We start from the raw sequence: 21200 nt of genomic DNA on the forward strand, positions 1-21200 counted from the left end.
CTCCTTGTGGAGCAGAGCAGGGGCTCTGGGGTCAGTCTGACCTGGGGCCAGGGCCCAGCTGGGCCATTAGCAGGCTGTGTGGTCTTAAGCAAGTCACTGTGCCTCTCTGAACTTGGGCTCCTTGTCTGCAGAGTGGGGACAATAATGGCAGCTACCTCAAAGGACTGTTGAGAAGGTTTGGTGAGATCACTTGTGCAAAGCACTTAGCACAGATCCTGGCACATGGTTGGTGCTCAACAGTAGTGGCTGTTATCACCCATTCACCATCATCACCCTCCTTGTCATCGTGTCATCACCCACATTCTCATCATCATCACCATTCTCTTCATTAGCGCCTTGACCACCATCTTCATCATCATCGTCATCCTTGCCTTTGTCGACGTCATCTTCATCTTGATCATCTCTGTCATCATTACCATCCATCATCTTCATCATTATCATCCATCATCTTGGTCATTCATCACCTTCATCATCATCTTCCTTGTCTCCATCTTCAACATCACCGTCACCCTCCTCTTCACCCTTCTGTACCTCATCCTCTCCCCCATCTCCCTCCCTCAGCTGCGGTTGCTTTTTCGTTTGCGGTTTCTGACCCCTTTGCCTTTTCTGCTTCTCACGGTTTCTGAACTCCATTTGGACTGTTTATTTCATACTCCCACCTTGCTTCCTGGGTTTGATCTGGGGCTGCTGCTTCATCTTCCAGCCCCAGGGTTACTGTGAGTCTCAGAAAAGAAGGTGTGTGAGGAGGCTTTTGGAGGGTCATGGCCTGGGAGATTCACTCTGAACACAGAGGGGGCATAAAAGGACACACTTGGACTATGTGCTTTCATGAGGTGTCAGTTCATTCTTGGTAAGTACACCTACCTCTCTGTGTATATCTGCATGAAACAGACGACTGGGGGGACTCTGGGGGTGGCAGGATGACAGGCATCTTAAGTCGTCTTCTTGCTTGTATGCACATTCACGTTCCTCTTTACACGTTTACAAACAGTTGACATTGTTACCATGAGTATTACTAACTTTATAACTTAAAAAATAGCTACTGTCATGGTGAAAGATAGTTGTGGGCTCCCTGCATCCTCAAAGTTCATTGGTCCAGTTGAAATCAAGGTAATGCGACTAAAGGCAGGCAACCTTGAACGTGGAGAGGAGGAATACTAAGGAAGAGATGAAAAAAAAAGAGACAAAAGGAAGGCAAAGAAAAATCTGAATGGAGTTCAAGGTAGAGGCTAGTGTCTGGCTTTGAGACTCTGAAATAGAAAGGAAGTAAGAGGGGGGAATTCAATGATTAGGACTCCATGCTTTCACTGCAGAGGGCCTGGGTTCAATCCCTGGTCAGGGAACTAAGATCCCACAAGCTGTGCAGCGCGGCCAAAAAAAAAAAAGTAAGACGGGCAAGGGGGAGATTGAAGCTGGTGATGAAGAATGTGGTCCCCATAGTTAACCTGCCATCCACTTGGGACCAGGTGAGGACAGCTCCCAGGTAGGAGGCAGCTGCAAGGGTTCAGGATGGTAGACAAGTGAGGCAGGCAGGGATCAGGGCTTGACCCTGGTCAGTCCCGGCTCAGACTGTCTGGGTGAGGGCTTCGGCGGGACCTGAAGGATGCTGGTGTGATAAAGACAGGAACTGAAACAAAGCCCCAGGGCCTAACATCGACCCCAGGGAGCCTTCCCAGGGTTCCCTCTGTGGACAGCAGTGGCTTGCTCCCCAAAAATCCTCCCTTGGGTAACTTCTCTAAGTGTCCACCCTCTCACTGAGTGGGATCCCCTCATGTTGCAGACCAGAGGAAGCCACAGGTAGGGAGCCAGAAAATGTGGGGAAGTTTATGGAAACAAAGGGGCATCATGATGGCAGGGGGCAGGGTCCTGTGGTGGGACCTCACTCCCTCAGTTCTTGGGACCCCTGCTCTGGGGCATCTCCCCAGTCCTGCTAGCCATCAGGGAGCTGCTTTCAGAGTGGTCTCAACAAAGCAGGCATCTGACAGGACCAAGATAATGGGCTGTCCTGATGCAGCCACAGGTACTAGATGTAGAACCAGATGTCTGGGAACCTTGGAACATTATGCCAAGTGAAACAAGCCAGACACAGGGCTTCCCTGGTGGCGCAGTGGTTAAGAATCGCCTGCCAATGAAGGGGACACGGGTTCGAGCCCTGGTCCGGGAAGATCCCACATGTCTTGGAGCAACTAAGCCCGTGCGCCACAACTACTGAGCCTGTGCTCTAGAGCCTACGAGCCACAACTACTGAGCCCACGTGCCACAACTACTGAGGTCCGCGCACCTGGAGCCCGTGCTCTGCATCAAGAGAAGCCACGGCAATGAGAAGCCCGTGCACCGCGATGAAGAGTAGCCCCCGCTCGCCGCAACTAGAGAAAGCCCGCACGCAGCAACAAAGACCCAACGCAGCAAGGAAGGAAGGAAGGAAGGAAGGAAGGAAGGAAGGAAGAAACAAAGAAGCTAGACATAAAAGGACAAATGCTGTCTGAGTCCACTTACATGAGGTACCCAGAATAGTCAAATTCAGAGACAGAAACTAGAACGGTGGATGGCAGGGGCTGTGAGGAGGGAGAACTGTTAAACAATAATTTAATGGGTGTGAAGTTTCTATTTAGGATGATGAAGAAAAATTCCGTGGATGGATGGTGGTGATGGCTACACAACGTTGTAAATGTACTTAAGGCCAGTGAGCTGTACACTTAAAAATGGTTAAAATGGCAAATTTTATGTTATGCGTATTTGCCAAAATTTAAAAAAAAATCAATACTGGCATATACTGAAAAACCATTGAACTGTACACTTTAAATGGGTGAATCATAGCGTATGTGAATAATATCTCAATAAAGCTGCTGTTTTTTTTTAGAAAAATCAGATGTCTAGGATGACTCTGAGTCCCGGAGCGCGAATGAGGAACAGGGAGAGAGCTGGGGATGGGGACACTTCCGCTTCACACATTATCTGGTGACAGTTTAAAATTTTATTTATTTATTTGATCCACGTGGCTTGCGGGATCTTAGTTCCCCGACCAGGGATTGAACCCAGGCCCACGGCAGTGAAAGCACCGCGTCCTAACCACTGGATTGTCAGGGAATTCCCATGACGACATTTTTTTAAAGCTGAAAGTTCAATCAGAGGTTTTCCACCTTAACTATGGGGGAAAATTGATAGGAATATGGATTCCTGAGCTCTGTCTTAAGCTACTAAACCAGGCTCTGTGGGGCCAGGACCGGACATGAGGATTTCCAAAATCCCACGTGGTATGTTCAGTGGCCCAAGTTCTGACGGGAACCCATTCAGCCCGGGCTCCTGGCTATGGGGCTATGAGACTCAGTGCACCCAGAAGTCAGGCCTGTCACCCCTAAGCTGGGCCCTCCGTCATCTGTCACATTCCAGACCCAGGACTCACTCCTGGAGGCCGGGCAGAGGCAGGGCCCCAGGGCATGAGCCACTCACCTCTCTGGCCCGGGGGGCAGTGGGTACACACCACCTCTCTGCTCTCTGGGATGGTCATGCAGGCCGACTGTCCAGGGCACGGACAGGGCTGGCAGGCATCGGCTCGGCCTGTGAAGGGGTTGCCGTAGAAACCTGGCGAGCAGCGCTCACAGGACGGGCCCTCGGTGTGGTGGCCGCATAGGCAGATCCCTGAGGGGCAAGACGAGCGCCTGGTCACCACTGCCTGAGCCCAGATGCTCCAGAGACAGCAGGCAGGCTTCTGGCCGTGGGGGTCACAGAGCACGTCCCAGGCAGAAAAGGGGTGGGAACACTTCCAAGGTGGAGGCAGCATAGCCCAGGGATGAAGTGTCCACCCCAGGTTCACATCCACCACTTACTGACCGTGTGAACCTGGGCACCCCTGTGCCTCAACGTCCCCACCTGCAAAATGGGCATAAATGGCTCTGACCTCAAAAGGTTTTCATCAGGATTCAATGAGGCCACGCAGTCAAAGTGCCCTGCACAGTCTCTTGCACACAATTATTATTACTGTCGTCATTATTATTTTGTATTCCAAAACCCGTAACCGAACCAGCTGACGATACAGCTAGCATTTGCTGTCACAGTTTTCCTTTTCCTCTTCCTCTGTGTCCTCTTTATCTTTTTAATTGAAGCCTCCGTGTCCTCTTAACTTCAGGGACAGTGACACAGATCCAGGATTCTGGCCTTGACATGAGGCTCCCATCTAGGGGGTCTATGGGTTTCCAGAGGCTTCCTGGTCTCACAGAACAGAACCCCCGTCTCTGCCCACTGGTTTCTAATGAAGGGGATTCTGCAAACCCCTTTCTCCAGCCCCACAGCATCTGGAGTCTTCTCAGAGCCACTGCCAGGGACTAAGGGAGGAGCCTGGCCGAGAAGGGGATAAGCAAGACCAGCACTTCCCAGAGGCCCCCAGCAGCACCCAGCAGGGCCTGAGGTGAACAGGAGGAGAGGGGACGCAGGGCGGACAAGCGGAGCAGGGGTGGCATCCAGGGGGAGCTGTCACACCTGCCCCGCTTTCCTGGCCCAGCACCCACATGCTCACTACTCCTCCTCCCATCCAGGGCGGACAGCAGTGGCTGCTGCGCCCATTTTACAGATGAGGACTCGCCCACATGGAGCTGGAAGTCATGCCAAGGCGAGGGGCTCTGAGGGATGACAAACTAGTCCCATCTCATGAGACAACTCTCCTGGAGCACTGCATAGAAGGACTATGAGGTCTCGTCTGGCTCGATTAGTGATGCCTGCCGTGGGCACAAGAAGCGGGGAGGCCCCTCATGTTGCCGGTGCATGCCCATCTTGGCTGGCCCGTTCATTCCCAGGTTACTGTGCTTTGCCAGCTGAGAAAAGGCATTCCCTTTTCAGAGACCCCAGCAGCTCCAGGAGAGCAGCAGGGCGCTGACCCTCCCACCTCCTGTGTGAGGGACCAGCGGCCAGCCCCTGTCGGGCATCTCCTGCCCAGTGACTGCGGGCGAGGTCTTTCCCCAGGTTTCCTCTGCTACAAGTGGGGATGAATAGCTGGTACTGAACTTGTGGGAGGAGTAGCTCTGCCATCTATTGGCCGTGCAGCCTCCCTGCACCTTAGGTCATTCATCTGTAAGATGGGACAGGAATGGTCCCGGCACCGCCAGGGGTTTTTGCAGGATTCAATGACATAGCATATAAAAATTGGAGGGACTCGAGGACACCATTTTATCGGTATTGTTTTTCGTGATCACTTACATGCTCATAGCTGACCCCGTGCAGGTCAGTACTCATCTCGCTGTTCTGTGTGCCCAGGTGGCCTTGCGGGGGTGGGGGGGATGCAGGGAGACTCACCTGTGTTGGGGTCACAGGTGCCATGCTGGTTACAGGTGCAGGGAACACAGCTGGCATAGGGACCCCCCAGTGGTGTCTCCCTCTTGTATCCCAGAGCACAGGACTCACAGAACTGGCCCGTGTAGCCCCTGGGACATGAGCAAGTTTCCACCCAGGAGGCTGGCGGGGAGAGTCCCCGTCGGGCCGACGTGAGCCGGACCTCAGTCAGGAACACTGGGCCTGCAGATCGAGGAGAGAGAGAAGGAGAGAGTTCCGTGCACATGTTTCTCCCCCAAATCTTCCTATTCACATATGTAAAAGGCAAAGGGTTATTGGCCACGTATACAGAGGCAGTCCATGGATCACCTATAATTTTTAAAAAACAGACCAAGGGCAAAGGAAAAAATAGGTAATTTTCAGAAGGAGAAATAGATATGGCTGGGAATTTTCCAGAAAGACATTCACTCTCACTGGTTATTAAAGATATGTACATTTAAAGACTGCTATCGGGCTTCCCTGGTGGCACAGTGGTTGAGAGTCCACCTGCCGATGCAGGGGACACAGGTTCGTGCCCTGGTCCAGGAAGATCCCACATGCCGCGGAGCGGTTAGGCCCGTGAGCCACGACCACTGAGCCTGCGCGTCCAGAGCCTGTGCTCCGCAATGGGAGAGGCCACAGCGGTGAGAGGCCCGCGTACCGCAAAAAAAATAATAAAGACTGCTATCATTCAGGACCCTCAGATTGGTGAGCATGTTACAGTCAGTGACAGTGGAGGATGTGGGTGTGGGGAACTCAGGCACGGGACGGTGGGAATACAAATTAGGAGGTCCTGCTCCTAGTAACAGGGGAGTAGCTCCTCTCAGACCAACCTTCCCACAGAAAACAACTAGCAACTTGGGACAAAATATAAAAACTCTCTGTAAACACTGGAGGAAAACCAGAGCAGGTAAATAGGGGAGGACAGTGGACACCTGTCATCAGAATATAGACTGGTACAGCCTTGCTGAAGCAAAATTGGATAGCATGTGTCAAAATGTACACTCTTTGACCTAACATTTCCATTTTGAGGAATGTGTCCTAAAGACACACTTGCACGAGGATAAAAGACCTTTATACGAAGGTGTTCCCTGCAGCGCTGTTGGCAATGGTGAAAAGCTGGAAACCACTTCAATACGTATGAGTAGGGGGGTGGGTAAGACTTTATGGGGCGTCTCTACCACGGAGTGATATGCGGTGGACGTGCAGAGCCAGCCTTTTCTACGTGTAAGGCAAGTAGCAACCTCCAGGATGCACCGTTAGCTGAAAAAAGTGAGTGGCAGACCACTATACTGTGGGATCACATTTCTGTATTAAAAAAATACAAATGTAAGTACATGCACACAGAAAGGTCTGGAGTGATACACCCCGGAACGTTATCAGTGGGCAGAGGAGGTTTGGGGGGTGGGGTGAGATGAGTGTCAATATGTCCACGTGCGTGTCCAGTTCACCCCCAGCACGGGCCTGGCCTAAGTAGGTGCTTTGTAACCATCTGTTAACTGACGGCTGAGTGAGTGACAGAAGGAAGTTCTGGAAGCTGCTGGAAAGAGTAAAAATGAAATTCCTGCAAGGGGGGGGGGGGTCTGGGGAGCAGGGAGTACTGGCAAGGATGATGGGGGTGAAGGCAATTAAACCACAGCCCCAAAGAGGAGGAGGGTCTGGGGCTGGAGGGGGCTGGGTTACAACCCCCAAGCCTTGGACTCAAAGGCGCCCCAGGAAAGGCTGGCCATCTAAGCCAGGGGTTCCCAAAAGGAGCAAATCACCCTCCTAGAAGCAGGGACTGGAATTCATACGGTTATTTTAAAATATCATTTACTTTCCTTTTATTTATTCTGTGTACTACAGTTAGAATATTATACTGTTTTTTAAAAATTGTGTCTAGGTTATAATACCTGTGAATTTCATTTCCAGATAGTAAAAGGGGTGCTATATATGAAAGATCTGTTCTAAAAAGGGGCATGGAGGATCCCTGGTCTAGGCACGTACAGGCACAGGGTGGGGAGAAGAGAAAGTACATTAAGGAAAAAGGGGGGAACCAGGAACAGTCAGAGGACCATCAGGGCAAAATCACCCAGTGACCAGGATGGGAGGTGCTAGAGGTCCCGACTGAAGTCGTGATGACTTCGCTGGCTGGTTCAGAGGGTTTAGAAACCAGGCTTTCTCTAGGTGCAACACCTCCGATCACCAGCAGGGGGAAGCGATACCCTGGGAACCCTGGCCTGGCCCCTGCGGCCAGCACCAACCTAGGGCCCTCTAGGGTGCGGCCTCCTGGCAGCGGGGGACTCTGCCATGGTGCGACCATGCCAGGCTCTTGGCTGCCTCGTGGCCAAGCACCTGTCCCTTAGAGCTGTCCATCCTCAGGCCCCTCACCTGTCCAGCCCCTGCCTCTGTACTCAGCATCCCCTCCAGCTGCCCTTACTGGTTACGTGAACTTGGGCAAGTGTCCCAACCTCTCTGAGCCTCAGACTTCTTCGTGGTAAAGTGGGGACGATGACCGCCTGCTGTGAGGACTCAGCAAGGCTACGCACGAAAGAGCCCGGGGGCCTAGCTGGTTTGGGGGCTGGGGGTGTCCCTAACTCACCGGCAGGGCTGGCACTGTGGCCACTGGCCTGGATGCGCAGAGCAGTCAGATTGGTGAGCAGCTGCTGGACGTGGAAGGGCGGCAGCGGAGGGTCCACGTCCTCGGAGGTCTCTTGCAACCTGGCAGGGGGACGGGGTCAAAGCAGAACGTGAGGCCCGGGGCAGGTGCTGCCAGGAATCCTCCAGCAGGAATGGGGAGGGCGGGAGCCCCCAGACCCCAGGGAACCAGGTGTGCCTGGACCTCAGGGACCACCCCGACTGCTCGACCCCATCTCTCAGGACAGAGCGGGACACTTACAGGAACTTGAGCTGTACCTCCCCTGGCTGCCTGGTGTCCAGGGGGCTGGGCGAGCTGGAGTGCCGCAGAGCCAAGGTCAGACCCGCCCCTTCCAGCCTCAGCCTCGCAGGAATGGGGGAGCCCCTGGGGGGGCCCCGGAATGTCAGTGTGAGGGGCTGCCCATAGCTGAACCGCTGGTCTCCCAGGAACTTCTCTAAAGACAAGAGAGGGCAGCTTTGACGGTCTTCAATTAATTAGCTGGATTTTAAAAGTCTACACTGATTTTATTGGCAATTAAACCTTCGAAAGATAAAACTACAAAATCAAAGGGTCCCTGCACAGAAGACGCTGAGGGTGGCCCATTCATACCTCCGCAGACAGGGCTGGCTTCCTGGGCATGTGACCCTGGCAGTTACCTGGGGCCCCACGCCTGGCTTAACGCTCTGCTGTCCCTATCTTGACACTCTTAAGACTTTTATCTTGGAACTTGGGTTTTGTAAGTGTGGTGTCATGGGACAAGGGAGTCTGTACAGGAGCAGAGGAGAAGCTCACAGTACGCAAGGCCTGCCCGTGCACACGGCGCTCATGGCGCCCAACCCCGTGAGCTCAGAATCCCTGGGGAGCCGCATCCACGGCATTTAGTGAGGCTCAGAGCGAGTACCAGGCAAGCGCGCTACACGTGTGACTAAGCAGGGGCACTGACAGCCCCCAAGGGCCACACTTTCCACGGGAATCAGAACTCGCTTCCAGCGGGAAGAAGGCAGACGCATAAAGGACCGAGGGGCCCTGTCATAGCCCGTCTTACTTGGTCATTTCTCTGTATTAGCCAAGCGCTTAGGCAGAAAATCATGACACAGAAGGAAAGGGACCAAGAGACACCCCATCCTCCCTCCCTTCAGGCCTTCCGTACTCACGAGAGTGTTTGTTGAATGTGTGCGTAAAAAGAAGTGAAATCAAAACGGTTGAGTTCGCCCACCACCTGCCCTGCCCACTGCAGTGTGCCCAGCACACCCAGCAGAGAACCCAGCAAACACTTGAGCGAATAACTCCTTCTTAAATCCGTTGACAAAGCAACGAGGGAACAGAGCGTGTTTTCTGCTCTCGGGCTTCTGAACTTGGAACACCTGCCCCAGGAGGGGACCCGAGGACCCCATGGTCTTTGTTTCCTGGCTGCAGGGCACATGGGTGCTGCATCCTCAGATGTCTGAGTGCCCCTCTCTAGCCCCTCTCGCAGAGAGAGGGAACGGGCAGGACTGGGTGAAGGGAGCCAGTGGACCCCATATCTGGCCACAGTGGAGCTAAGAATGGGCTCCAGGCTCCTGGTCTGATACAGTTTCCAGGAGACCAAAGCTGCCCAGTTGGTGGGGAGTGGTTCAGAATAATCTAGAACTTCTTGCTTCTACAGGAATACCATGGTCCCGGGCATGGGGGTGCGGTGGCCTGGCGGGATGAGACGCTGGTGGGAAACGCGCAGGGACTGTCTGGGGTGCGACAGTGGCCTGAGGGAGCCCTGGGTGGCAAGGCTGTGATGAGGAAGCAGAGGCTGCGGGGCACGTGGTCAGCAGGAAAATGGCCCCCCAAAGTGTCCAGGTCCTGATCCCCGAAATCTGTGAATATGTTATGCTGCGTAGCGGGGGCAGTTAAGGTTGTTAGTCGGCCGGACCTCGAGTAGAGAGATTATTTTAGATCATCCAGCTGGGCCCAACGTAATCACAAGGGGCCTTCAGAGATGGGAGAGGAAGGCAAAAGAGGTGGTGTCAGGAAGATGCAACGTGAGAAAGATCTGACCGGCTTTGAAGGAGGAGGAAGGGGCCACGAGCAGAGGGATGCAGGCCGCCTCGAGAAGCTGGAAAAGGCCAGGCAACGGATTCTCCCCCAGAGCCTCCCCCAGAAGGAGTCCAGCCCAGCCGACACCTTGACTTCAGCCCAGAAAGACCCGTTTTCAACTCCCGACCTCTAGAACTCTAAGAGAATACGTCTGCGTTGCTTTTAGCCACTAAGTTGGTGGTGATCCGGGACAGCAGCCACAGGAAATGGACGCGGGCAGCCCTGCCCCTGCCTGTGGAGGCAGGTACCTGGTGCTGTGAGCTCCTCCTTGCCCTCTGGGTCCAGGAGAAGCCCCCTCGGGTTCCACTGCGCAGGATGCTCTGGGCCCCCCATGCTTCTGGTCCGCCAGCCCTCGGCTCCTGGACAGCAAACACACACACAGGGCCCCTATGAGGTGAGGCCCTGGAGGGTGGCCTCTGCCCCCTCCCACTTCACACCCTTTCCCGGGTCCCAAGGACGACCCCCAGAGGCCTGAGTGCAGCCTGAAACACCAGGACCCAGGGAGGGGAGAGACTGTTCTAGAGACAGGCCGGGGGGGGATGAGAGCCAGCTGGTGCTAGCAAACGCTCCGTGCCCAGAGCCAGGCAGCTCGGAACCCCATTCCAGATCAGGATGGGGGTCTTGGGGTGGGAGGTGGCTCCAGGAGGAGCTGGGAGGCTCAGAGACCCGGTTCTGTTGGGGCACAGTCAGACCTCCGGGCCTGCCCTGCCCCTTCAGTGGGCTTTTTTCTTTTTTAAAAAATATATTTATCTATTTGGCTGCGCTGGGTCTTAACTGTGGCCCACTGGATCTTTAGTTGCAGCATGTAGGCTCTGAGTTGCAGCATGCAGGATCTAGTTCCCTGACTAGGGATCGAACCTGGGCCCCCTGCATTGGGAGCATGGAGTCTTAAGCACTGGACCACCAGGGAAGTCCCCTTCGCTGGGCTTTGAGCACATGATGACATGAAGACAGCCCGGAGACCCCACTGTGGGCAGTCTCTAACAAGACTGGACTAGACCTTGTCTTCAGGTCTTCAGAGGATTTCCTCGCCCGTGACCTCACCACCCCGTCCTTCCAGGTATGCGTGCCACGAGCCCCACTGCACCCAGGGAGGCCACCTGGTTAGGAAGTGGCCAGGTCAGGGTGGGAACCCAGTCCCAGTTCAGTCCACCCTCCCTCTGGTGATGGCAGTACACCAGGCACAGTCGGGCACAGAGCAAGTGACCTCCAGAGGGTGCTCTCCAGGGGGGCAGCTGGAGAATATGGTGGAGGCCCAACACCTGGGGCACCCAAGGGGTGAGGAGGGAGGGATGAAGAAACAGAAAGAGGTCAGAAAGGGGAAGTCCGGGGCTCCTCCGTGCTAGACTAGGCTCTGCCCCTTTGCTGGCTGTGTGACCCTAGGCAAGTTACTTAACCTCTCTGAAGCCGGTTAGTGCCTCATCTGCAAAATGGAGGCAATGAGGTACTGTGGTCCCGGTAGCAGTTCTCAAGTTGGTTTGAATATCCTGGGAGATCCCTAAGGCTCTTTCAGGGGGTCCATGGCGTCAAACTATCTTCTAAATAACATTAAAATGTTATTTGCGTTTTTCATTCTCTTTCTTACAGTGAGAATTTTCCAGAAGCTACAGGATGTGTGATATCACAACAGACTAAATGGCAGAAGCCGTGGTAACAATCAGCTGACTTCTATTAAGCCAGACCTTAAAGAGATGTGCAAAAATGTAAAACGGGTAGCACTCTTCTCAAAGTTTTTTGTCTTTTAAAAAGAGCGTTATTTTTCGCAGGCAGAAGTTATATTTTGTTATAAGTTTACTACGGTCATCCGTAAATGAATTAATACACAGATATTTAAAAACTACTGTTTTAATTTCTAATACAGAAAATATCCGTATAAACAACCCACATAAAGAAAAGGACTCTGAGGTTCTCTCTCATTTTCAAGAGCATGAAGGGATCCAGAGATCAAAACGTTTGAGAACCGCTGGCCGAGGGTGTTAGTGAGATCACGTGAGATGCTGAGACTGAAGGGCCAAACCCAGGGCTTGGCTCCAAGTGAGGAGGATCGTGATGTTATTCTAGGATCTATAAAATGAGTCCCTTCTGACGCTGACATCCTGGACTACAGCCCAAGTGACCACAAGGCGGTCCCCATTCCAAGCCCCGCTCCGTCCTGCTTTCTGCGTGGTGTCCAGCAGAGGGCGCACTGCTCCCCCTGCATCTGGGGCGCCCCAGAGCCAGCCCTGTGGTTCTAGCTCCCTGGGGGAGATGCTGGGGTGGGGAGACTCAGTGGGTATGGCAGGGACCCACGCAGGCCATGATTTAATGCAGAGTTCTGAGCTCCACTGCTTTCCCGCTCCAAATATCCACCTGGAGCTGGGGACCCAGGTCCCCACAGCACCCCTGGACCTAGAGAGAAGACCTGCGCAGCAGTGAAGAGCAAAACTCGGGAGCTGATGAACCCAAGGTGCCAACAACTAAGTTACGTGACCTTCCTTTTCTGGGCCTCAGGTGCCTCATCTGTAAAATGGGGATGAGAATATCTACCTGCCCGGGAATCCGGGAGGTTCCATGGACGTAACGAGCTCAGCATGGTGCCTAGCATATAGCAGGTGCTCAAAAATGGAGGCCAGGGGATTGAGCCCGGATCCCCAGCACTAGGGGGCCAAGGAGCAACTGGAAATTCCCCCACAGGCTCCAAAGGCTGCCAGGTGCCCACCCCCCACCCCTGCTGGCGGCTGAGGAAGACGGCAGCGGCCAGGAGGGAGCCGAGGGATGCAGGTAGGTGCTGGGGGTACTGAAGGACCCCGAGGCGCACGGCCGGTGTGTGGGCCTGCGGGAGATGCCCGGGCTGGGGCCCGAGGCTGCCCCCTCCTTTCCACACCCACCCATACCACCATCGCAGGATCCCCCCAGAGCAGGACCCAGGACCGCCCGTCCCAGCTGCGCTCGGAGGTGGCTGCAGGGCGGGCACTTCTTACCCCGGCGGAAGTCGGAGAGGATGTGGTGCTCCCGGAAGTGGGCAGCGACCGCACATGCCCTGGAGTGGCCGTAGCAGAAGCAGCTGCTGCAGCCGGCTGGGCTGTGGGACTGCAGGCTAAATGTGCCCGGGCGGCATCTGCAATGGAGGCGGACATGCCCACGGGGGCCAGATGAATTGGCTACATTCGGGGGATCCCAGCTAGACTAACCGGAGCCCAGAATCACCGGGGAAAGTTGTTTTAATTTCAGATTTACAGAAGAGTTGCAAAGATTGTAGACACAAGTTCCCATGGCCTCTTCACCCAGCTTTTCCTAATGTTAACATCTGCCATTACCAGGGTACGTTTATTAAAGCCAAGAAGTTAACACTGATTAACGTTATTTCCTAAACCCCAGATTTTATTAGGATTTCTCCCCCTTTTCCACAAACGTCTGTTTTCTGCTCCAGGATCCCATCCAGGACATGGCATTGCATTTAACGGTGTCCTTAATCTCATCTGTAACAGCTTCTCGGTCTTTCCTGGACACTTTTGACAGTACTGGTCAGATATTTTGTAGAATGTCCACCATTTGGGTTTGTCTGGTGTTTTTCAAGATTAGACTGGGGCTGTGGGTTTGGGGAAGAAATAGAGGCGAAGTGCCCGTCTTCTCACATCATATCAGGGTAAACGATACCTGTGTGATGTCACTGGTAATGTATGACATCACTGGTCATGTATGACATCACTGGTGAAGTTAACCTTCACCATTTAGTTAAGGTGCTGCCTGCCGGGTTTCTTTTCTTTCTTTCTTTTTTTTAATATTTATTTGGCCGCGCCAGGTCTTAGTTGCAGCACACAGGATCTTCGTCGCCACGTGTGGGATTTTTAGTTGCTGCACGCGAACTCTTAGTTGTGGCATGTGGGATCTAGTTCCCTGACCAGGGATTGAACCTGGGCCCCCTGCATTGGGAGTGCGGAGTCTTAACCACTGGACCACCAGGGAAGTCCCTGCCAGGTTTCTCCACTGCAAAACTGCCATATTCCAGCCGTCAAAAAAAATCACTAAATCTAGCCCAGGGGCAAGGGGAAGGGAATTAATCTCCACCTCTGGGAGGGGGGCAGTAATCAAAGAACCTATGGTGAAAGCACCACAGTAATTAGTAAATATTTTGAGGGAGATATTTGGGGGCCATGCAAATATCCTGTTTCTCCCTCAAGTTCTGCCCACGAATGTCAGCATTCATCAGCGGCTCTGGCCTACAGCGATTGTTACTCTGATATTGTAACAGTACTTTAATATTTCCCTCATCCCTTCTCCATTTCTAATGTGGAATTCTTCTGCCAGGAAGAGTTGTCCCTTCATCCCCCTGTATTTATTTATTCACTCATCTATTTATATCAGTGTGGACTCGTGGATGTTTATTTTATACTTTGGGTTATAATCCGATATTGTTGTTATTTATTTTGTTCCAGCTCTGGGAACTCTTTCAGGTTGGCGCTCATGTCCGTTTGACACGGGCCCCCATCCTGGTTTGGGGTTTTCTGGGTTCGTCTTTGTCTGGTTTTGTTTTTAAGCACTTCCCTGCTTTCTACAAGATGCTTCGGGTCCATCCTGTGTTTTCCCCGCCCCAGTCCCAGAATCAGCCACTTCTCCCAGGAGCCCTGCAGAGGCCTTTTACAAACACATATTCCTGGTTTGCACCACGAGGGCTCCATTCGGGCCGACCCAGGTGGAGGAATCCAATTCATAAGAAGATGCCAATTACCCCAAAGCTGGGCCAGCTCCAACGAACACATCTCACCAGCCCCCCCCATCTCACAAACAGGTAAAGTGAGGCTCAGAGGCAGACCTCCTCAAGGTACGAGGCAGTGGAGTAGAGCTAGTGGGATCTAGTCCCCCAACTCCACTCTGTCTCTTCAGCTTGAGGGGTCTTGGGGGAGGAAGACCCAGCAGGGAGTCCACCTCCCACCCCAGGACCCACAGGCCCCGCGTGGACAAGGTGAGAGTCAAGGCCGGGCTTCTTCCTGAACCAGTAGAGGCCCAACGTAGTCCGGCAAGGGTAGAGTCCACAATATACTGCCGTGTCAGGTTCCCATGGCCAGAGGATCAAAGAGGCCCTGGCACACCCCACGCTGGCTGCAAAGGCTTCAGAGGTTGGAGATGAAGCCAGGAAGAGGGGACAGAATGTGCCCAAGGACGTAAACCCACATTTGTCTGCCAGCCCGTTGCTGGGGCTAGGAGGCCCCCTAAACACATCAAGGAGGAAGGGCAGGGAAAAGTCCTTCTGCCTCGTCGAGCCTTAGAAGCTCCGCTTGTACCATGATAGGATGGCAAGGATGGCAAACAAGCTTGAATCTCAGCTCAACTGGTGGGAGCTTCTTGGAGCAGGACGTAGAGAAGGATTCTGAGGTTACAGTAGAGCTCATGGTAAACTGCTGTGGTCCATTGGTGATGTCTGCCCTGGGTGTGAGATGGGAGGGTTGTGGTAGCGCTCTACTAGTGATGTCTGCCCTGAGTGTGAGATGGGAGGGTTGTGGTACGAGTACCATGTATCTGCTCTCCCTGGATTAAATGGTCTCTCCTATCCTTTCTAGCTCTTTCTTTTCAGGATTCTGAGATAGGGGAAAAAAGATGTATTTTCACAGCTTATGAACTCTCAGTGGTGGTGGGTCAAAGTATAAATGGTATTGTAGTCTTTAGATAACTTCCTGGGTGTCAGATCCATGGTGCTCCAGGAAGGGTGCCAGGTGGTGGGGTTGCCCAAGTCCGGGAGGTTGATGGCCCCTGCTCCTCCCACCACCACTGAGGTCACTTCCAGCAGGCTTATTACTGGATCGGTTCACCCACCTGTCACACAGGTTGCCTTCCACATTCTCTTTGCAGGGACAGCGGCCACTGCGGGGATCACAGGTGCCCAGGCTGCCAGCGGGATTGCAGGTACAGGGTCTGCCAAAGAGAGAGGACAAGAGGAAAGCGTCCAACGAGCAACTCCAGCGTGGGAATAGCCCACCCTCCTTGGAAGGAATCTCTCTATCCTTCCCCACGCCCGAGAGGAACAGGAGGCAGGCTGACCCAAGAGCCTGCCCCCTGGCTCTGCTGTTCCCACTGAGTGAAGGAAGTGACCCAACCACTCACCTGAACAGTGATCCATCTGCCTACCCACCTGCTTATCCATCCACGCATTCATCCATCTGTGTATCCCTCCAACCACTGATCCATTTATTCATCCTTCCATCCTTCTATCCATCCCACCCACACACCTATTCACTTACCCATCCATGCATTTTCCATCCACCCACCCATCCATCGACCCATCCACCCATCCATCCCCCATCTGGTAAGACACGGTCCCTGTCCTCACAGAGCCTAGAGTCCAGTGAGGATGGACAGGCAAACAGGTAGATGCTGTACTTTGATACAAGCTATGGGAGAGAATGTACAAGAAGAGGCTGTGGCAGCACCAATGAGGTGTCTGGAGTGGGAACAGGGTGGGGAGTTGTACCTTGACTGAAAATTAAAGAATGAGTAGGACTTTGTTCAGACACAGGCTGGGGAAAGGCAGGGTGTTGAGGGAGAAGAGAATGCTCCAGGGTAGGAGAAGTGACATGTACAGAGGCCCAGAGGCCATAGAGACCCTGGGGAAGCATCCAGGTCCCCACCTAATGGCCAGTTTTATGCCTGAACGACTGAGTATTTTGAGTGAGATCTGAGACTCCCCAAACCTCCCCAATGGCATTTCCACGGCCTTTCAAATATACAATGAACTAAAGCCAAGATCATTTAATAGTACTTCTGAATTTATAAGGGCTTTATTTGTTTTGGTCATTGTGTATTTTCTCAATCAAGTGATAGTAAAGCGTTAGACCCTCCTCTGAGGTCCAGACCCCAGTAGCCCCTGCCCATCTCTGTCCCCCTGGATGCCCCACGAGCACTGCAGACTCAGCCTCTCCCCACCCTGTGCTCCCCTTGCCATGAATGGCCTCCCTTCGCCCAGGTGCCTGAAGCAGAACCCCAGGGGGTCAGCCTTCATCCCTTCCTCCTCTTCCGCCCCCGGGGAACCACCTGCTGCCAACTCTGCCTTCCGAGGGGCTTGGGACTCTCCCTCCTGCTTCCCATCATTCAGTCCAAATCTGCCACCGTGTGCCCTTGCTGGGTCATCTACACCCACTGTCCCCACCGCCCTCACCTGCAGCCGCCCTCACTGAGCGAGTGGAACCCGGGCAGGCAGCGGTCACACTTCCAGCCCGTCACCGTGGGCTTGCAGATGCAGGTGCCGGAGTCATTGCACTGGAGGTGCAGGGAGCCTGGGGAGGAAGGGCACAGGGCAGCAGGAGCCCGTGGCGGTGGGCGAGGGTGGGGGCCAGGGCAGTGCAGCCCACTCACCTGCTGGGTGGCAGTCACAGGGCTGGCATGGCATCTGTGGCTTCCAGCGATAGAAGTTCTCCCGGCAGCGCTCACAGTGTGGCCCGGCTGTGTGGTCACGGCAGCGGAGGCAACGCCCACCATGGCCCGAGCTGCGGAAGAGCTCCCGGTCAAACATGCACTCCTCAGAGCGGCCGCTGCAGTTGCAAGCTGTGGGCAGGAGGCAGGGGAGGGTGTGTGAGAGAGGCCGCAGCACATGGTAGGAGGGGAGTATGGGCCGATCAGCCTTCTTGTGGTGAGTGAGCAGGCATCTGGAGGAAGGGCAAGGATGGAGTTCAGGCCTGGCTTGATCGAGGATCTGGAGACCAGTCAATTGATCTTCCAAAACAGGACACTCTCGAGAACAAAGGGGGCACCATTAATAAATACACCCCCACACAGGACCCTCTCAGGCAAGCCAGGATGTACAGTCACCTGGTCATGGATCACAGACTGGCTACCTTCTCGAGTGGCAGCGTGGCTCCCTCCAAGATCTCCTGTGGATCCTCTGAGCCATAAGAGTATGTGAATCTGATCCCCAGTGACCATGCGGTCACTCAGAAGCATGGAAAATACAAGTCACCTTTCATTCACTCATAAATACGTTTTTTAAAAAACATCTTTACTGGAGTATAATTGCTTTACAATGGTGTGTTAGTTTCTGCTTTATAACAGAATGAATCAGTTATACATATACATATGTTCCCATATCTCTTCCCTCTTGCGGCTCCCTCCCTCCCGCCCTCCCTATCCCACCCTCTAGGTGGTCACAAAGCACCGAGCTGATCTCCCTGTGCTATGCGGCTGCTTCCCACTAGCTATCTATTTTACATTCGGTAGTATATATTAGTTCATACCACTCTCTCACTTCGTCCCAGCTTACTTTTCCCACGTTTTTAAAAAGTATGTACCAAAGGGACTTCCCTGGTGGCACAGTGGTTAAGAATCCGCCTGCCAATGCAGGGGACATGGGTTCGAGCCCTGGTCCGGGAAGATCCCATATGCAGCGGAGCAACTAAGCCCGTGCGCCACAACTACTGAGCCTGCGCTCTAGAGCTCACGAGCCACAACTGCTGAGGCCACGTGCCACAACTACTGAAGCCTGCACACCTAGAGCCTGTGCTCCGCAACAAGAGAAGCCACAGCAATGAGAAGCCCTCGCGCAGCAACGAAGACCCAATGCCGCCAAAACTAAATAAATAAAAAAACAAAGTACATTCATGTTAAAAAAAAAAAGTATGTACCAAAGATCGGCTCCATCTTGGCTCCCGTGGTGAGCCCAGCATGGTGTGGACCATTGCCCGCACACATGGTCCCACTGTTTGATGGAGGTCAGATGCAGCAAGCAGGTGGATATCCTGCAGGTGAAGGGCTGTGATGGGAGAGGCAGGGAGGCTCCGGGAGGTGAAAGGAGGGCCCTACAGCTGCCTTCCTGGAGGAAGTCACAGCTAAGTGGGAGCTGAAGGGTGAGCAGGAAGGAAGTGTCCAGGCAAAGGAGGGGAGGAGAGGGAAGGGAGAGTCCCAGGCAGGAGGGGAGAGGATAGTTGTGGCACAGGCAGAGAAGCAAGGTTCACCCAGTGTGGTGTGGGAGGGTGGCATGTCATGTGATGGGCAGGGCAGAGGGTGGGGACATTGTGCACTGTGCCGGGACAGGGAGGGGCGCAGGGGCAGTTATGAGGTCAAGGGGTCAGCCAGGGCTTGATCCAGGGAGGCTGGGCAGCCAGCCGTGGTCAGTGGACTTCACCTTGGAGCAAGGGGCTCCGTGGATGAATATAATTGCATCTACACTTCAGATGTGAAGTGCCTTCAGCTGGGCGGCAGGCGGGGTATGGGGGCTGGGAGAGCAGGGAGGTGGGGGCTTCTGATGCTCAGAGGAGGGGTGATCGGCCGGACCACAGTGTCGACCGTGTAGAAGGACACAGTCAGATGGGTTGGGGGGATGTGAATGCGGCTCAGGGGCTGCCTGGACTGGGGAGCGCGAGGGGTCAGGCACGAAATGCAGGTTCCAGGCTGGGAGGACAGAGATATGACCTCAGGGGTGAGGACCTGACGGGAGAAGCAATCTGGCCTTTTGTGTCCCCACCATGGAGAGAGCCCCAGACTCAGAACGGGTGAGCCAGCCAGCTTCCTTGACCCCGAGAGGACTTCCTGGTGGAGGCAGGCCAGCAAGGGCAGCAGGAACTCATTAGGGCCACAGTGGCCCCGGGAAGCTCCTGCAGACAGCATCCTGTTCCATGGAACAAGCCGTCCTCTCCCCACCCCAGCTCTACATGCCAGCAGCCCAGGAGCACAGTGGGTCCAGAGGCTGAGCCGTCAGGAGCGCCTGCACATGAAGACATGCCTCCTGCCAGCAGCAGAGCCAGGTGGAGTCTGGTGCCGAGTGACGACCAGCCACACATGGGAGCCCGGAGCAAGCCAGATGCCTGTCGGAGGGCAGGGCTTGTGGACAGAGGGAAGCTGGAGGGGCACGCCAGGCTGGGAGGAGCCCCCCACCCCATGTGCGGCCCCCATCCCTGGAAAAGTATGATGGCAACATCCTCTCCAGCGTGTCTGTGAGGTTAGGCAATGCCAGCCACATCGCATGGGGGCTGGGGCAGCGAAGGGCTGCGTGGGGGCCTGCAGGAGAGGCTGGGTGGGCAGGTCAGCACCCCAGGACCTGGGGTGGCCTGGCTTTGATCGACAGCTGTGGTTGGAGCAGTTGACACAAAGGAACAAGTTGGGGGTCCTTCTCAGCCCTCCTGCCACGCATGCCTCCACCTGGGGAGACTGGGTCTGAGGGGCTGCCTGGGCAGGTGAGGACGCTGCCCCCTCCAGCCCCCGCTAAGCTCCTTCTCATACCTGCACAGGGTTTAGAGCCCCAAAAGCTGCGGCCAGGCCCCCCAGGAGCAGCCCCGCTGCCAGGGATGGGGAGTTTGTCTCCTGGCCTGCACCCCCGGCCTCCGGCCACCGAAGTCCCAGGACACTCACGCAGACACTCGCTGGCCGCCTCGGCTGTGCCCCGGGCCCACGGGCGGTCCTGGAAGAAGGGCAGGCAGCGCTCGCAGTCCGTGCCCACAGTGTTGTGCTGGCATCGGCAGACCAGCCGGCCCTCCTCGTTGGGGCCACACTCGCTGGCGTGCCCGTTGCACTTGCACCTGGGAAAAGAACACGGGGGTGGGGGGTGTCCGGAAGCTGGGGAGGTGCCGGCGGAGAAGGGCTTCATCACCAGGGAGCCCCGCCTTCGGGTGAGCCCCTCATTCTACGGCTCAGCTACGGAGCATTACTGAACTCCTGCTACGTGCCCGGGGCAACGGTCACGGAAACCACCGCGCTGGGCTGTCCTGAGCTCTGTACACGTGTCAACCCACCGCATCTGCACAAGCCCACAACGATCCCCATCTAACAGACGGAGGAACCGAGGCCCAGAGAGGCTGCCCGAGGCCACCCGTCAGTAACGGTCAAGTTCTCGACGCTGCCACTGAAAGCACCACACCCAGGGGCCGAGGGGGACCCGGGAAGCAGTCATCTCAGTCTCCTGGCTAGAGGGCGGGCCAGCTCTCAGGGCAGGGGGTGGGAGGTGGAGGCAGCCAGGGAGGCGCCTCATGCCCCCTCCTTCGTGTCTAAAGGGATGAGGAGACTGCGCCTTACACAGGACGGCCCCCAGCTCATCTCAAGACCCCAGTGAGCCTGTGCCTTTGACGGCAGCCCTGGGCCTGCCCCACCCCCGCTCCCACAGTCAGACAGGCGGAATCAGCAGGAACGACGGTGCTCAGGGGGCCACACAGCGTGCTCGGCCGAGCCTGACCCGGTGGGGTCATCGCCCCCCTCCCGGGTGGCCAGACTGAGGCACACGGAGGATGGCCAGGGCTCCCAGCTCCCAGCCTTCCTCTGT

The 21200-nt window shown here is 54.9% G+C and overlaps 1 protein-coding gene and 1 non-coding gene across 2 annotated transcripts in view; both read right to left on the minus strand.

The window, feature by feature from the left end:
* The window catches only part of LAMC3 (laminin subunit gamma 3), a 61240-nt gene that overhangs the window by 19372 nt on the left and 20668 nt on the right, over positions 1-21200 (minus strand). The window contains exons 4-13 of the mRNA XM_027104515.1: positions 20297-20463; positions 17312-17500; positions 17115-17232; positions 15776-15874; positions 12946-13082; positions 10234-10344; positions 8180-8372; positions 7883-8001; positions 5287-5505; positions 3451-3639 (exon numbers count right to left, since the gene is read on the minus strand). Coding sequence (XP_026960316.1) covers positions 3451-3639; positions 5287-5505; positions 7883-8001; positions 8180-8372; positions 10234-10344; positions 12946-13082; positions 15776-15874; positions 17115-17232; positions 17312-17500; positions 20297-20463 — 1541 coding nt within the window. The remainder of the gene's footprint in view (positions 1-3450; positions 3640-5286; positions 5506-7882; positions 8002-8179; positions 8373-10233; positions 10345-12945; positions 13083-15775; positions 15875-17114; positions 17233-17311; positions 17501-20296; positions 20464-21200) is intronic.
* On the minus strand, positions 13858-13930 carry TRNAG-CCC (transfer RNA glycine (anticodon CCC)). Its single transcript has one exon. It is a non-coding gene; the product is annotated as a tRNA-Gly (tRNA).

The sequence above is a fragment of the Aethalodelphis obliquidens genome, unplaced genomic scaffold (genome assembly GCF_003676395.1).
Source record: "Aethalodelphis obliquidens isolate GAN/ISIS:26980383/991018 unplaced genomic scaffold, ASM367639v1 scaffold7, whole genome shotgun sequence".
Taxonomy (NCBI): domain Eukaryota; kingdom Metazoa; phylum Chordata; class Mammalia; order Artiodactyla; family Delphinidae; genus Aethalodelphis; species Aethalodelphis obliquidens.